Source organism: Lissotriton helveticus, chromosome 1_2, assembly GCF_964261635.1.
Source record: "Lissotriton helveticus chromosome 1_2, aLisHel1.1, whole genome shotgun sequence".
In the NCBI taxonomy this organism is placed as follows: domain Eukaryota; kingdom Metazoa; phylum Chordata; class Amphibia; order Caudata; family Salamandridae; genus Lissotriton; species Lissotriton helveticus.
The window spans coordinates 356,024,237-356,043,066 of NC_136058.1; the positions used below are offsets into that span (position 1 = coordinate 356,024,237).

The 18,830-nt window shown below is 43.2% G+C and overlaps 1 protein-coding gene across 2 annotated transcripts in view; it reads right to left on the reverse strand.

The window, feature by feature from the left end:
• Nucleotides 1–18,830, reverse strand: part of LOC144807916 (uncharacterized) — a 503,122-nt gene that overhangs the window by 356,662 nt on the left and 127,630 nt on the right. For both annotated transcript variants that reach the window (XM_078673509.1, XM_078673507.1), the window contains one exon: nucleotides 16,198–16,296. In XM_078673509.1, the coding sequence (XP_078529635.1) occupies nucleotides 16,198–16,296 (99 nt within the window). The remainder of the gene's footprint in view (nucleotides 1–16,197; nucleotides 16,297–18,830) is intronic.

Sequence of the window (18,830 nt, forward strand, 5' to 3'; positions counted from 1 at the left end):
AACACTACTGAGAAGAATTCCTACAACGCAACGTGCGCGATTGTTAAAGGTCGCTGGCGCTTGGGTAAATTCAGACCGTTAATTACCAAAACTGAATCACTCAGAAACTGTTCGGCTCAGCGAGCTGAAATAAGATCTTTAAAGATGGCGCTTGATAATGCCGATCGCGAATTCCCCACACTAGTAGTGTGCGATTCGCATTACTGCGTCAAATCTTACAATAATGATTTGCAGAACTGGGTTCAAAACGGTTACAAAGATGACACAGGTGCCACAATAAAGCATAAAAAGCTTTGGGAACAGGTAGTTCTTTTGCAGAAAAAACTACAAAAGACTCACGTGATACATATACTGAGTCATCAGCGTGATGGCGTTCACGTTGCAGGGAATTCATTGGCTGACACAGCCACAGCGGAAGCAACTAAACCGGCTTCCGTAGCCACAAAAAAAATTCAGAAAAATACATAGACGGGGAAACCATGCTGGTGGTAAAAACGTCTTCAAAAGGGGACTGTGCAGCATTACCCGTGAACTATCCACTCAATTATACATACATAATCGATGCAAACTCCGTTCTTTTTGCTCGAATCCCTGGAGTGGGGGATAGAGTAATTCCAAACACGAACAGGAGAATCTTCTTGATTCAAGAAGCACATATGGGATTAGGTCTAAGGCACCAGAAGATCAATGAATCTCTGAAAGAATTACAATCAGAATACTGGTGGCCGGGAATGAACCTGCAACAACACAAATTTGCAATAAACTGTCCAAACTGCAAGAGAGATCGCAGTTGCGAACCGGCCAGAGTATTGCCATGGCTCTTCGTTTAGATAGCATAAGGCTATCTATACGCAAAAAAATGCATCCCATTAATTTTTAAGACTAGATTCACTTAAAAATGTAGACACCAGCGCTCGGCTGACGCCAGAACTGTTATAAAAGATTTGCGAGTCTATATCGGCACATACGCAATTGGCATGCTACATTCTGACCAAGGTCCTGCTTTTAGCTCTCGAGCTTATAAGGAGGCCATGACCAGCATGGGCATTGCATTGTGGTACTCTTGTCCCTTCCATCCTGAGGGAAATGGGATTGTGGAAAGAAAAAACCGAGACATAAAGCAATCTACAACGGCGAGGGTATTAGGTTCGGGTGATGGGTGGGTCCAACACTTAACAAGTGTCCAACGCAATCTTAACAATCTGCCAAGAAATTCTCTAAAAGGTTTCAGTCCATACGAACTATTGTTCGGTACTAGAATGCATATTCAGGACTTAGATAGTCAGACTTCAGTGGTAGAAGAAAAATGCTTTGATATCAAGGATCGTTTGGCTATTTTACAGGACTTAAATGAAACAAGAAAAGACCTGAGCAACGTAAAGTTAAAACAGCAGCCAACAGCCACTGAAGATAAACCACCTGTCCCAGCAAGGCCTGTCTGGATTCCAAAGATTGGGGATCTGGTCAGAGACAAGATCGCGGTGAAGAAGGAATTTGGGCCTTCTTACAGAAAAGCAGTACCTGTCTTAGCTGTCAGCGGAACAAGATCAGTTGTACTACCGCCCCTTGCTGGTAAAAAGGAGAACCGAGTTGTATCCATCGACCTGGTAAAACAACAATCATGTGGCCAATAATAAGTAGTAGGCCCAGTGGACTCCCAAGAAGTAGTAGAACACCAAAATTTCCTACAATACAAAAGGTTCAAACTGAGAGACTAATCACATTTGATAAACCTGCAGTGAATAAAAAAGGACTATGCAATAATGCCATGGAACTTCTGCCTCATGCAACCCAAATTGCAACAGTTCGTCAAGAAACACCAGTCTACAACGATGTAGCTTCAGCCTATGCTAATGAAACAAAGAAAATTCCAAAAGCAAATGAAAACCCGGAAGCGATTCCAACAATTGACAGAACTGCATCTGGCTACTTCATCAATTTCGATGACTTTTCTGAGGATCCAAGCGAGCCTGAAGAACAGCCAACAACAAAACTTTTAAAGACAAAGCAACAGAACTCTTTCATCAACTCAAAGAAACCTATCTGATTTCTCCATGGATTGAATTTTGGATTGTGTTAGGTGTACTTTTCCTCCTGCTTTAGCTCATCATGGTTCTTTGTTTGAGAAAATTCATTGAGGGAAAATACAGTACAATGGACACAGCAAGTCAGAACATGAACTTGGTCCTAAAGCCACACAAGTCATCTCACATCGAGAAAAGAGAACTATCATCCGTGAATGTCACAGCCAATCCAATATCCGGTGGGGTAGCTTGGGACAATACTGATTACGAAATCTATGGCCCGGTAGAGCACTTGAAATATCCACACCAGTGCAAGGTTTCATTAAGTGACTTTGTAAAACCGAGTACATTCTCTGATGATTGGGACTTTGAAAGCATTAATGATATGATGTCAGATTTAGTAATGTCAGCAAAATTTACAGAACATGATTACTTACAGGGTTCATCAAATTATGAAGAAATGTATTGCTACAACCACTTTGCACATCACTATTTGCATAAATCTGCTCAGCCTGGAAATATTTTTAGTTATAATCAATGGGAACATTGTGCAACTCCACCAAAAGGCAGTTCAAAAACATTTTACGAGAAATTCCCATACTTCTCAGGGTTTAACACAAGTGATGCTGAAACGTTTTATTTTAAAATGCAAAATAAGACAGGAATGAAAACAATGCTGACAAACACTAAATTAATCTATTCAGAAACATTTTATGAAAAAATGACTACATTTGGTTTTGATTTTTGGAAAAACAACATTGAAACAAAAACCATCTGGGGTACCAAAGATTGGCAGGTCCAAGGTATAGAATTGTTGTTTAGAGCCTGCATGATCCCAGAACAAATTATATTCTTGAATGACACCATTCAACAGACAACCTGTCTTGGCCTAGCCAAGATAAAAGATTTAAACAAACCGTCTATTCCAAAGCCAACACCTGACAGTAATAGCACTACAGATGTTGAGATAGACGTATCCCATATTGTTAACCAAAACAGAACACATCCTGATTGGAAAAAATGGTTGATCTGGCCCACAGACACAAATAACTGTCAAGATAGATTCCTGAACTAATTACAGGGGTTCAAATTGACCAGGCCAGACCCTAGATACTCCCAGAGACAACATCCAGGGATAGTTACAACATACAGTGCAGGAAAATTCTGCCTCGAATGGCTACAGAAATCCACACTGGCAGAAATTAAGCAACACTTGACTTTACTTAAAGACGGTGCTGACTTGCGTGATTTCATAATGGGACCACGCAAACAGCGTCAAAAACGTTTCATAGTGGCCGGTGTATACGCTGCGTACAACGAAGCTTGGAAAATAATGCAAATTGAAACAGCAGAGAAAATACGGAAAATTGACTGTATTCATTTGGAAAAATCACTTTCTGTTATGGACAATGGGTTAATGACTCTGTCTTCCAGAATACATTCACTGGACAGTATTGTATCATCTGCTATTGATGTAATAGAGCAGGACTCACTAATGTTACAACACAGTCAGTCCCAATTACGTTCTATTGTACAGCTTGGCTGGATGTTGCAAAATCTGCGTTCAGGCTACGTGCCCTGGCGTTTAATCAACACAACGTCATTATTCTCTATCTTTAACCTTACTGATACACAAATCAGTTTGGCACAAAAAGGAGCAGACTATACGATTCTGAGCATTGAAAAACTTGAGAGATTACCATTGACAATGTCAGAAAGACCTGTCATTGAATGGGTAATACACGGAATAATAACAATTCCGATAACAACTTTCCAATTTAAATACTGTCAAGAGTATACACCAGCAGGCCAGTATGAAAGGTTGGGTAAAGGGTACATTAAGTCATCATGGAAATTACCTTACACACACACATGTTATAGTGAAAAGGAACAGAATGTATTTCTTAGTGGTAACAATTGTAAAAGATCACTGAGCGGTATACTTCTGTGTCAAGGTATTAACTTGCATGGGGCCTGAGAGGGGACTTCAAATAACCTTTCATGTCACCAGCATGGCACACCTGCAACACAAATAGAGCCATTCTTTAGATGGCTTTCTAACGGGAGTTATATTCTAATAGTGGACCACAGCTGTTCTGGCATGGTGCCAGGAAAAGCTTATCTCGTGAGCGTTAGTTCCATGGTCACTTGCTGTATGCAAGTATTGTATCCAAACAGCACTCCAGACACGTAGGCGAAAATTTAGCCTTTTTTGAATATCTCTTCTATTCGAATTGATACTTTAAGCAGAATAAAGTCTGTTCTTTTACAGACAACTGTGCCCTTGACGTCATCAAAAGAAACGTATGATCTGCAAGTTGCAAGGACAACGGCAGAGATACATAGCCTTTTATCAACAAATTGCCCCGTGCATTTCGCAGAAATGCTAAGCCAAATCCTAAATATGTCTGATACCAGTGGTATCCCACATATATTTAAGACAATTTTTTCTGGTCTGTTAACACCCTTCAAACCGTCAAAACAGTTCTGGGCATTTTTCCTAATTTTGTCCATTCGGTCTTTGACGGCCTACCACTCCTTTTGGGACTCGTAGCAGGAATTTTATTTTTGATACTTCTGCTCCGATATGGCAAGCCAAGTCGCAGACAAGACTCCAGCAACGATGGAAGAAACGATCCTAGCTATAGGCTATCGGGACCGCATAACTAAAGTCCTTGGATTAGCCCGGCTAAGAGATCTGAATAGGACCTGGTTTCTTTCATTCAGACCCATCTGGCAGAATTGCATCTTACCTGTGCTACGATGTATGCTATGCGGAGAAGAATGCATGTTGGACGTCTGTCTTACACTACCATCAGCAGTACCATTGGATACAGATACTTTGCTAAGTCCTGTAACGGCTCATGCATCGTGTTGTCCCCAGCGGCTACCCATTCTGATGACGGCATTCGTTGAGACTTCACCACTGCGATTAGGGGGTAGTGAAGTACGAGATGAGAGCAACATCACCCAGGTACGACCTTCTGTGAGCATTGCTGATCCTGACATCGATTATAGCAATCATTCTTACTTTTTAATTTATACATTTCACCCCTCATTTTTTCTTTACAGCAGATGGAGGTCTCGGTGTTCAATTACGCCGACGACCTCCAACTTGTTTTCAACCTCTCCTCTTCCCCTTCCTCGGCTTCTAACTTCCAGAAGGTTATGCTTTTTATCCAAGGGTGGATGAACTGCAACCACCTAAAATTAAACCCGGACAAGACCGAATTGGTCCTGACGGGGGGTGGTTGCAGTCCCTGGTCCCCTTCCTTCTGGCCCTCTGCCCTTGGCCCTCCCCCTCTTCCTGTTTCCAAGGTTAAAACCTTGGGTATTTTCATCAATCCCATGCTTACCCTTCACACGCAGACCAATGCAGTTGTGTCTGCCTGTTTCTTCTCCCTTCGGATCATTCGAAGGGTCTCCCGCTTCTTCTCAGCCGCTGCACTCAAACTTATCCTCATGGCCATGGTGCTTTCGTGCCTTGACTACGGGAACGTTATTTACAACGGTGCGCCGGCTTACCTGCTCCGTCGGCTCCAACAGATTCAAAATCAGGCGGCTCGCCTGATTTACGGACTCTCCAGGTTCAACCACACGACCCCCTTGCTGCAGTCCCTCCATTGGCTCCCAGTGAGGGAGAGGGCCCTCTTCAAGCTTGGATGCATCACCTACCAGGCCAGATCAGGGACGCCCCCATTTTTTTGTGCGAAGCCATTTCCCCCTATCTCCCTTCCAGAGAACTCCGCTCCACTCATTTGGCCCTTTTGTCAGTCCCTCGCTTCAGAAAACAGAAGTCCGGTGGGGCCAGATTTGCAGTACTGGCTCCATCCTTCTGGAATTCTCTCCCATTTGCCCTTAGGACGTCATCTTCCTACCTGGAATTCCGCAAGCATCTCAAGACCTTTTTGTTTTCCAGATCTGCAACAGCTTAGCCCTCTTCCCTGCTTCCACTGATCTTCTGCCACCTAGCGCCATGAAACCGATTCTGGTATAAGAGCGCTTTATAAATATTTTAAAATTCAAATTCAAATTCAAATTCTCACGACTGCACAGTTGCTGCATTTTCCAACTTGGTCAAACTTTCACCTGAAGCGGTAGACCACTTTTTTGAAAGTCTGTCTGAAATGATGTTCTCCCCTGAACAAAAATAATAACTTTTAAGCGACTAGTACACAGCGTTCCCTGAACTCTGAATTCGGCCTTCGGCTTTGATAAACAAAAGCTACTGAAAATATTTGGAACTATATTATTTTTCTCTCCCCTGAAAACGAAATTATTTTTTCCCAATTTCAAAATATTTACCTTTTTTCTGGCAAATGTACTCTGCTTAAAGTAGAACTATTCTTAGAGAACAGAGCTTCTTTTTTTAGGAACTCTAGAGACAATATATTACCTCAGCCTCTAGCACATTTACAGCAACTGTATTTATATGTGATGGAATGGTCTCGACCTTCATTTCTGTATTAAGAGCCATTTCATGTGTAAATTTCGCAAATCATTCATGCTGATATATATATGCATCTTTTACTGAATGATTACACTGCCTGAAAAGCGTACAGTACCAATAATCCTTTTTCATGTATTTCGTATGCACCATTTCAAATGCAAATTTTTTTATTTTGGGGTGGGTTGGAATACACATGCACCTTTAAATGTTTACTATTGCTTAGTTTTAGTAATGATGGACATTAGATCGTGGAGTTGGTATTGTGTTTTTATCTAGGAACCAAAATCGATATTTCTATTGTATGCCCTTGTTCGGCTATAATCAATAATATCCCTATAAAGGCATAAGGAATCATATCCATATTAGTCGTAGCCCATGCAGGCTACTTCCCCAGACTCCTAGAAAGCACAACGAGTTCTCTAAACAAACCAAACCTCCAGCAACCTGGGAAATCCCCCTTGCTTTTGTTTTGATTTCGTCCTAGAACTCCTGTAAAGCACTGTAAGAACGGCCAGTTCTTAGTGACATCTTTATTGACGTCTTATGTCCAACCTTACGTCAAACCCAGCACCTTTCAGGTATAAATATACCAACGTTGCCTTAAGCAAACACACGGTGGTGGTTTTGGAACAGAGCAGCAATCTACTTGCCCGAGAGCCCAGCTGATGCGAGAACCCACGGACGCTGCCCCTCCCTTTTGACGCACTGAGAGAGACGCTGTCTTTTCTCCTGCCGACAAATCCAGCTCCAGTGTTTCCATATACCTTTGTGGGTTACTGGGATATCGAGTCCTGAGAGAGAGATACAAGACCTCTTGCTTTCTAATTACCCAGGTACGGAGCTGACTAAACCCTTAAAGAGAATTCTTGAGTCAGATTCTTGGCAAAACAAACTTAACTTAAACTGCTACTTACTTACTCCTTCCCACGTATTAGGCTTAAGTCAGGTACACCGGGGTAGGCGTATTTAGAAGCACCAGTTGAGTACGTTAGTCAATGTATATATGTATATATATTGTATCTATTTTAAAGTATCATATGGCTAAGAAACCATATCAATGCTTTTACAGTATTATTTTATAATCCTCCTTTTACTGTACGCACTTTACTTTACTATGAGTATTGCAATTGTGGCAATTCATTTCTCTTGCATGAGGAAGAAGACTGCTCAATAAATAACACCTTTTATTGAAAACGCCCGTCTCTCTTTTCTCTGCACTCTGGTGAAACTAAGTATGCACACTTGACTGAGTGAAATAGCTGTCTATTGTTTTCACAAGACTCTAGAGATACACTCTTATTCTGAGGGAGCAAAGTTGTCATGTTATATGGTTGTCGGAAGCTAATCCCTTCTTGTCTAATCAGGAAAGTTAATTCCTTCCTGAACATTCGAGAAAGTTTCTAGTGACCTCTGAGCTAGCTGGCAAACCTTAAGTCTAATATAGTCAGTAAAGTTCTAGTCGACCTCAGTCCAACGTCTACACTGCTGAATATATTATTCCAATGCGCAGAGCCTATTGGGAATATAGGAACTACACTACAAGGTGCCTAGACTGATTCTGGGCACCCCCACATGATATGTTGGCCTAGAGACCAGCTAGCTCACAGTGCCACCATAAGCCCCTCTAAAATTACCATGTTCCAAATGGTTTCTGGCAACCACTAAACATGACAACCCTGATCCCACAGGGATCGTCCAAACAGATCAAAACCTATCGCTCAGTCACACATGCTTACTAGTGTTCAGAGAAATATATAGAGAATACACAGTGGGATGTTTTCAATATATTCAATAACCCAACATTATTCTTGTATAGAATACATGTGGTGCAATAATCAGTAGACAGAAGCAAATGAAAGTGATTACAAGTTGCAAAAGCATTGTGAGAAGTGAAGTCCAAGCATGCCAAGGACCATCTATGTAATTTGAGACCCTTGGATTTGTGTTGTGGGCACTTGGAACCTTCTGGAAGGACCTGTAGAAGTGTGGGAAAGTTTGGAAAATATTTGTGAGAAAGGTCCAGAAGAGCCAAGCCAGCCACCGTCAACCCCGACTCAGCCCAGAGTTCAGGTTTGTCCCACTGGAGAGCTCCGGAGGTCTGACTTCCAGGGATTGACCAAAATCTCACTGAAAGTTAAGCCGGTGAACCGTCACCAAATCCAGATTGGTAAGAGCAGATAGGGTCCTTGGCAGACAAAGCTCCAGAAACGTTTTCAAGTGCGAAGGTAACATTTTGACAGCGGACTCCTGCTTGGTGTATCTGAACAGGACTCCATCTCGGTGGACCTCAAACTTTGACTTTGTCCGGTCAAACATGCCCAGATGTCCGGAAATGGCGGTAGTGATTTTTAAGCACTAGAACATGTTCTTTAAAGAACCATATCTCTGGTTCCCTATATTGGATTTTTGTTGCTGTGGTGTCATTTTAAAGATACAAATATTTCAATCTTTTAAAATTGGTGTGGGAATTTTATTGTGTTTGTGTGTTTGATCTTACTTATTGACTGTATTGTTTTTAAACATTTAAACAATGTGTCCGTGGGAGAGAGTAAACCCACTGGATAGCAGGACTTTCTTTTTTTATAAACTAAATATTATTGATTTTTGAACACATAAACACACTGTAACAACAACACCGGCCAAGAGAGGGCATACCACCATGGATTACGCAATATAACAGATTAATGACTCATTCATGTCAAAGCATCCAACTAAATGCAACCATTTCCCCCAAACTTTCTTGTGCTTCTTGGGGCACCCCTGGGATATGTATACTGCTCTCTATGTGTGGTACACCAATCCATCCCCTGACTCCATTTATTTTTATATAGGAATGATGCGGTGGGGTGAGATCAAGCCTGGCCCTCAAGCCTGACCCTCACCCCTAAAGTTTCAACAGTCATTTTGCTCTCCTGCAGGTTAACATATCCCATCCCAATGGCAAGGAAGAGGATATTAGATTATTTTGGGTGTCGGTTTTACATATAGACTAGGAGAGTGCAGCTAATCTCAATTTTGCCCCACTTGCACTTGAATGGCTGCACTTTTTGGGCTTTGGTAGGTCGCCACCTGGAAAAAAAGTACTAGACCCAGACATTTCAGAAAACTAGACTTTGAAGGTAATCTAGGGTGGTATATCTTCCGTGTATCCCATGAAGTTTTCTTAACCACAATGCTTTGCATACCTCAAACACTGCCTAAAATCACTCCTTTCCTTGCATGTCTGTAAAATTCTGGGATACACTGGAGATCCACAAAATTCTTACTGCCCACTATTCCCCTACTTCTTCTTCTAAAAATGCTACCTCACTGGTGTGGCTGGACCTAGTTAAGAGCTGGCGTGTTGGCGTGGGTGAAGGCAGAGTTGCAGTTCTGGTAGGCAAAGGGTCCATGGGTCTGCTAAGGTGACACTAGGTGGCAGGGGAAGTGGTATCCAGGATTGAGGGCGAGGAGGGTGCTGGTGTTGTAACGTTGGAAGGTCCGAGATCCAGGGTCCCTAGCGCTGTGCGTGGTCCAAGTGAAGATGGGCGCAGATAGCTTGCCTTGGGCACACCAACTGCCCTGCTGCACAGCGGCTGACATACAGTAGTGCTGTGGGGGAGCTGGATAGCTGGGAGACGGGAAAACATGGGAGTGGAAAGAGACTCTGGAGGAGAGTTATGGGGGATTGCAGCAGCAGGAGTGGCAAAGGGTAAGACAGGCAGGAAACAGAAAAAAGGAAAGAAAGGCAAAGCCAAAAAACAGAGGCAGAAAATCGAAAAGAAAAAAGAGAAAAGCGGAAAAGAAAATGAAAAGGCAGAAACAGGGACAAAAAAGCAAAAAAAGAGACAGAACAGCATCTGTAGCAGCAGAGCATTGACGCTCTGCTACTAGACCACCAGGGATGAGGCGCAGGCAGGAGCCTGCGGGTGAAGGAGGGCCTTATGGTTAGCTGAGTAAACTACAACATGTGAATTTCAGAAGTACTTTAGTTGTACATGTTAGGTTTTGTCTAATTTCTACACCTAACTATAATGTCACTTTAAAACTTAGTTTTTTCAACTGAATTTCAGTTTTCTTTAAAACTTAAGCTATGATCTTATTAACATACCTAACTATAACAATAACAAAACTGTTGTCTTTTTGAGTGAATGTTTATGTTTTTAATTATATTCAAACTTGAGTATACACCCAATCCCTTAATTTGGGACTCCCGCACCACGCATGGCCCTGAGAGGAACAATTTGCTCAGAGTTACAACTAGCCAATCAGGTTACTTGGCACTGCAGTACCGGCACCGTAGTACCAACATGGCTCACAGGAGATAAAAGATCCCTGGGCCAATCAGAAGGCCCTATTTGTTTAAGCTTTTGATTACACAGGACGAGTCCAGACATATCTTTCATTTTCTGAGCTTTAACCCTTCATGCCTGAACAGTACCCAGGCTTTCTTTAAATGCTAATTTCTTGAAAATCAGCTATTGCTCGTTTTTTTCTTCATGGGAGAGCAACGTTTTCTTGGGGATGTAACATGGGAAATTGTATTTTTGGGAACGCCTCCTTTTTTCTTGGACCCAACCTGACGAATAAGTGGAGAATTTACCATGATGTAGCCAAGGGTGAATGAACTTCAGAATCGTCAAACATCAGCAAAGTTGCTAACTAATAAAAAAAATGTATTCCTGTTGAAACTCTGACCTCTCTATAACTACAAAGTCGGGACAACTTATACATATGAACCGATTTAAATCCATATGTATAGAGAGAGAATACATAATGGGCCAATGTATAGCCATTGAGAGGTCTGGTAACATTTGCACCGAATTGTTTATAAATGTCACTCAAACCCTGGGAAAGTAATAGAGGACCCAATTTCATGTTAATCGTTATGTATATTTATATATCATGATTTATTATTTGAGTGTAGCCCCTTTTTAGAAATAGTTAGAGCATTTCAGTGTCATCCCTTTAGTACTTATTGTTTGCCTGTGAGTGCAGATATGTATGAAATACTTGGAGAAGTTTGTGTGTTTGTTGGAGATAATATAGAAATATTTTAAAATGTGTTCTATGCAGCAATTTGTATACATATAAATCAGCTTTTAAACATGAATTCTAAAATGTAGTTTTGCTTTGCAATACATTACCACTATCTAGTGGTTCTGAGAAGAAAAAGATAAAGGAAAAAAGAAAGTGCAATGTGGGATGCTAACTTTTTGCTGACAGGGGTCTGTATTTACAATGATTATTGTCACGCACTGGGCGGCGTTCATTGCAGGATGATTGCAAAAAAGATGGCATGGGGCTGCTCCTCCACTTGGGTGGAGGAGTGTCACCCCACTGCTTCCTTGCAGCGTGAGAAGCAAAAACATAAAAGGGTAATAACTTCTAGTTATTAGCAGTTTATGTTTGGTTGTGGGCTGGAGGGTGGGCGGGGCTGCTCTGCAACCAGGGCAGGGGAGGAGTGGTGTGCTGCCGACTCCCGAGTGCACAAAGACTGTTTGGTCGGCCCCCTAGGGTTTCCCAAACCAGTCATGGGCACTCTGCCCGTCTCCATGTAGGCTACCTTAAGCCGCTGGCTAGGCGGGTGCCGACCAATAGCGTTATGATTGGACTAAGGGAGGGAGGCTGGCTGTCTGCATTCTGTTCCCACAGTGAAGACGCAGAACCCTGATGGGTGAAAGGTAAGTTTGATGTTTTAAAAATAATTATTTTTAAATTAATCCACCCTGCGACACCTCACCAGCGAGCCATGCCGGCTGCGACTCAAGATGGCCCTCGGTTTCAACAACAAATTATTAACTTGAGCTGGCTGCCAATTGGAAGCCTTGCTTTTTCCAAAACCCTTTTCTTCTGTCACAAAGTCCTCTGTAATTCATTCCATAGATACTGCTTAACATCCCTTTATACTTCCTACATACCTACTGGTGCTCTACACTCCAGTGCTGCCCCTTTTACTGTGGTTGTTTCCATTCAGCATCCATCCATTCAGAACTCTCTCTTTTTGCCATTGCCAGGACATGCTATACGAGGGCAAACGTACACTCAGTAAAATACTTTCATTCATTCACATGACTTTGGATGCACAGAATACATTGCACAAAGCCACAGTGTCGACATAACCCACCTAGTGTCCAGCGAGAGTTCACTTTGGGTTTTCATTTATTATTATAACATTAATATTTAATCTACTAATCCAAATTCCTTCACCCTACCCCAACCTATTCCTAGTTATTTACTTAATCTATTCTATTCCTAGTTTTATCTCTTCTCTTTATTGTATTCTATGCCTTAGATATTACCCATATCCAAAGCTTTGATATAATTGTTACATCAATGTATAACTCACTATTCACACTTGTATTACCTTGAATGTTATTATTCCCATCATTTTGTTACTCCAAAATCTTTGCATTCTGTAGTCTTTCTTCCAAAGAAAATGTATGCCACCGTTAAAACATTTTTTATAATCGCCCTGTTTCTGGCAATGTAAAATCTATGAATACTGTTGGACCTGGCCCTTTTTGGCAGGTTCACCCCGAAACTTTTAGCTGTTTCCTAGCCTGTTTCTGGAACCTAGTGTTGATGGTTTTAGGCCTTTGCGCTCTTTTTCACTGTGGTACAGTGTAAAGTGCGTGAGCTCTCTGTGTATGTGTGGTGAGTGACCTGCCCTCCCATAGGAATGAATGGGGAATATGTATGCCAATGGTAGTTTCTGATGTGTGGGGAGTGCAGGATCGAGTTTGATATGTGCGAACTCGTGAGACTGAATGCTGCGTAATGGTGTATGCGGCATGATTGTGTCTAGTCTAGAAGTGCCACTTTTAGAAGTTGGCATATTTGTGTAGTCTGTGGCTGGCGTGTAATTGGCTGGTGAGCCTGGCCCAGGAGTGCCTGGGCCTGCTTGTGGATTGACTGTCTGGTTTGAGGATGACAGGGGCTGGGGAGCCCCCAGGAGGTTGTCTGAGTCAGCCCGTGGATGAAAGGCTGCATCTGCTGCCAGGGAAGTGGGAGGAGATAGCACCTGGGAGTGAATGAGGCTCTGCCTGCCTGCCACAATGCTGGCTCCACCTCCCCGCTGGGCGACTGTCACCTCTGTCCCTGATACTGAAAGAAAGAAGGAAGCCAGGAAGCCCAAGGGCTCCAGCAACACCCAAGAACTGGTTTAGACTGGGTTCAGGGCCCACTTGCACAAAGACTTCAAAGCCTTTTCTCTGTATAAGAAGGGGCTGTGTCCCCTTCCAAAATGTTCTTGTTTTCTGACTTGAATCCTACCAGGGGCATGCTGCTGCTTGGGCCCAGGGGAATCCCTGGGCCCTGCCCAGCCCCTGGACACCTGATGGACTTTCCTGGATGACTGGGCTGCTGAGGGACTTCCTGGGACCCCTCTGCCTTGCCTGGGGTGATGGGAGACTTTGCTTTGCCCTGCCCAGCCCCTGGACCCCTGAAGGGACTTTGTTGCTGGACTTTCTGCCCCCCTGGCACCTGGACGTGCTTTTTCTTTGCTGTGGCGCTTGGGAGCGCTTGATTTGTCTTTCCTAGCGCTTGGGAGCGCTTTTTGCTTTGTGGGAGCGTTTCTCCGCCCCGCATTTTGCGTGGGGAATTGCAGGTGCCGCCCTGCTTTGTGCCCGATATCGTTGTATTTTTATTTACGAGTGCCACCCCATTTGTTTTGTTGCCTAGCGGGTGCTCACCCCGTTTCTACTCTTATTTGTGGTACCGAGGGTGCCCACCCCTCATTTTGGCCCTTGTTTGTCACCGCCGCGGCCCTCTCGTGCCGCCATTGGGAAGCCAGGCATCGCAGGGCCTGACGCGGGGCGGGAATTCCGGTTTTCGGAGGAAGTCCCCGCCGCCGCGCACTGATTGGCCAGTACCCCGGCCAGAGGATGAGAGGAGGAAAGGAAGCTGTTTACCGGGTTCCTCGGGGCTCCCGAGTGAAGGGAGAGCCCCGGGGAGAGAGAGAAGTCCGGTGCGAGAGCAGCGAGGCTCCCATGTGTCCGGGAGAGCCCCGCCTTCACCCCCGAGAAAAGCGCTGATGCCGCTGCGGAAGAAGAGCCTCTCCCGCCAGAGCCGGTGAGTAGGGCTCCGAGGGGAGGTGACGGATGTGGTGCCAGTGAGGGCACCAAGCCAAGAGCGGCCCCGTGTGCTGAGTGGGCCGCTCCTACCATTGGGGGCATTTGTGATTCAGAGTCCCCCAAGTGGGACTCCAACGACAGCCCAGTTGTTTTACTAGAGCCATGAGGCAGATTGGTTATGTCGAGCCAAGAGGCCCATGTGTGAAGGAGCCCACGAGAGGCTTCCTGGGGGCATATTTGTTGTAGAGCCCCGAGAAGGCTCTGGGGGCCATATTAGTTAGAGGGGGCGTCGGGGCACATTGCCGGTGCCCGCCCCCTCCTGCCTGCGAGGGATCTGTTCAGAGCCTCGAGGGCTCCATGGGCCATAATTGTTTAAGAGCCTGTGTGGCTCCAACGTTTGGGGCACGTGACATGCCCAGAGCCTGTGTGGCTCCAGCAGTGGCGCAGTTTGCGCCTAAGGGTCAGTGAGGACCCTGTCGCAGTTTGTGATTCCCAGCTGCCCAGCAATTAGTGGGCAGCTGCACCGTTTAGGCGCTTGGAATGTTCCCAGGTGCCCAGCAAGTAGTGGGCACCTGCACCGTTTAGGCCCCTGACTTTTGGACTACAGGGCGTCCTAGCCCCAACAAGGCCAGTTGGCCTAGGGACTGCCACAGGTAGTGGCTTATGTAAGGTTTTGCGCAATTGTGTGGTTTTTCCTTGCACCTCGGAATGTTTTAGGCATCATGTGTCTTTGCGCTATTGAGTTGTGTTTTCTTTCCTGGCACCTCTGAATGTTTTTATGCATCATGTGTCTTCCTGGATTTTACAATTCTGAATGTGTTGGTTTATGCATCATGTGTTCTTCCTTCCCTGCACCTCTGAATGTTTTAGGCATCATGTGTTTTCTTTTCTTACACCGCTGAATGTGTTTTTATACATCATGTGTTTACCTTTTTCCCTACACCTCTGAATGTTTTAGGCATCATGTGTAATGTGTTCTTGCTGATACCCCTAAATGTATTTTATTCTTAGGTGGTTGTTCTTTCCAGTACAGGTGGTCCTAGTGAGGTCCTGGTTCCCTGCGTGCCATTTTCTCCTAAGGTGTTTAGGGTTGCGCAGGTGGTACTTACCTGTTCCCAGTAGTTACTGGATGTGATTTATAACTGTTATTTTGTGCTATACTTATTCTAAGTTCTAAAAGTGCTATTTCTAAAAGTGTTGATTCTGACAGTGGCCCATGTGGCCCTGTCCTATAAATAATCCCTTATGAATATTGCCCGTGCCAGTTGGCACAATGTACTTGTGTGATTTTTATCTGATGTGTTTTGACAATACAAAAGTTATTTTCATATAACCTTGTGTGGAGTCCCTTTTGTGGTGTGCCTAGGATGTTGTTGCTGTTGTGTGCTGGCGCAAATGCTTTACACATTGCCTCCGAGTTTAGCCTTACTGCTCGTGCCAAGATACCAAGGGGGTGAGCAGGGGTTATCTTGGCGTGTGACTCCCTTGCCCTGACTAGAATGGTGGTTTCTGCCTGGCTTTGGCGTCAGCCTTAGCCTACCAGAAATAGCCAGTTCTAACAAATACATTTTGTGTGCACAAGTGTATGATACAGATCAATATACAACCTAAATGGTTTCCTTTAATTGTAGCCATTATGAACACTTTCCAACCACCTATTTCTGCTTACCTTCATTACAGGATGGTCCTGTGAATTCACTGTTACAACTACAAGTACCAGATGGCAAACACGAGCCATGAATGCAAGTGTTCGAAGTGCAAAATGCCACTGAAAAAAAGAAGAAGTTGCATTAACACAAAATAAAGTGGATAATCATTCTTATATTACTTAGTAAGCCCCCCATGTTTGGCAGTCACACTAGTGAATGTCCTTAGAGATGTATATTGAGCCAAATTATCTGCGGCAAAAGGGACAACAGGCACAGTCAGGAGTATGACTGCCTGCTAGGGAATCTCACACAGCATATTAAATGGGTTGTACTACAGACCCTCCTAAGGCAGTATACACACCTTTTATATCAGAAAATAATTGTGTATATTATGTATATAAATCATATTCATTATTTATATTATAGTACTTGGTCATTGTGTGATAATGTTCATAAACTGAACAATACAATGACAGCATAATTCACAAAAGTTCAAATAACTAAGTAGATTTCACTTGATTAACAACACACATTTAAAAAATAAAGTAAGACTACATATAATATGACAAGGTGGATGCGCTCTTCAGTCTTACAGAAATTAAAAATGTCAATCAACTCTCTTCTGCAAAACACTATGGCCCTAATTATGACTTTGGCAGTCTGCCAGTGGGGCTGACACTGCATCATCTACTGGAGGACTGCCAAAGCTGTGGGGCGCCTGCCCGCCGGATTCTGACTTGAATCCTGGCCTGGCAGGCCGTGCACCGCTGGTCCCACCACGCCGTTCTGTTAGGCTCATAGGAGAGCCTAACATGTAGACTGCCGCAGTGAGAGTGGGGAATGCACGTTTCTGCAGTATGTGGCATGCACCATGTGATGCATGCCACAGCATGGAAGAACATGGGTGCAGTTCCAGGAGGGCACACCATGTGCCGCACCACATGCACCCCCAGGCTCAGAAGCAGCAGGGAGCCCTCATAGGGCCCCCTAAGTTGTCTTCGCGCCATGACAGTCTCAAAGTCATAAAAAGGGTGGTGGACAAACAACTCCTAATATGCTTGGTGGTGACTCAGCGGCACTGCCCGCTTATTAGAGCTCCTGACCAATACTCGACAGCTGCAGGATCTCGGATCTCCAGCAGACGCAGAGGTTCTGTGGCAATCCGACCTCCACACTCATAAGACTGTAGGGGGGCTGCAGTGTGGCGCTGGTCGGACTGCCACAGCTAGTAGGGCGGTCCAATATTAACGAAATGTCATAATCTAACTTGTCAGGCATTTAATTGTTCTTTGCAGCTATCTTAGTGAATCAGAGCTTAATAACATGTTACATTTCACAGTAAAATATTATATAACATAACTGACCTACGTCTAGTCCTAATGAATGTTAAATTAAAGGTAAGTCACATTGATTTTGCCCTGGAGATGAATTCAGGCAAACGCAACATGTATTATCATTTTGTAAATGAAACTGAGAAGTTTGAACACCACAGGGTCATAAAATTAACCTTCACCCTGGCAGCTAAAATCCCATCAAGTTATAGTTGCCTTCACTCCTTACATCTATTCTAAATAAACACAATGCCTTTCTTAGTTTGATATTGTTGTATAACTTATTTGAAGGATTTATTCCCAGCTAATCTTCGTAGCGGATCTCCTAAGGCTGCATGATGTATATATTTATAATATTTCCCAGGTTCAGTATCTATATGTTTATTTCAAATATAGAGACTGCACCAGAAAAACAAATGAGAAATCCTTATTGTTTCTGGTTTAAAAAACAATTTTATTCAGTCACATGCTTGAATCATTCCCTGTTGTTGAACTGGGAGTACTTTGGTAATCTTTAAATAGCACAATATTTGAGCAGATTCTCTGAGCCATCCTGTGTTCAGCAAAACATAAATTGGCATCTAGGCTGCAGATAGCTTCCACCCAGCAGTGTACTCGATTAAAAGATGTTTTTTAAAAAAACATAAAGGCGTCCCCACTGAGAATGGACCGATGATCAATGTCCAATTGCAAGAGTCATCACTCAAGTGGAAACTAATTTATCTATAATACAGCATGCCATCAATTGGGCGGAAAAGGTAAAGGTACAGTGTTGTATCCTAAGTTTCTTGTGGGAAATTCAAAGTTTTTCTGAGTACCTAGGAACACATTCGCATTGCTTGCAATAGTCTAATACACATTTCAAGAATAAACTTCAAACTATTAGAATTCAATTTCTAAAAAACTAGAGAAAAAAAACATTGTATATCAAAAAACATGCATAAATTCAAGAGAGAGAGATGTATTTTCCACACTATGTCTTGTAAAAATATATATTGCACTTTATTACATCACAATTGTTTCACAATTTTACAATATTAAAATCACATGATCACACATTTAAAAAGTTCATTTTTTTAAAAAACAAAGAATCAAAACAGTCGACGCGGCGTTTCGGTATTTTTGATGGTAGACCTTCCTCAGGACTGATTCTAAACGAATTTAGAAAACATAGCGTTACCATACTTTTTTGGGTATAGGGTAGACATACATCTCTCTTATCCTAAAATATTGTCATATCTATATTTACATATTACTTAATATACTACAGTCTTAAATCATTTGTTCTGTACTGTTTTCAACACTGTACTGTACACTTTATG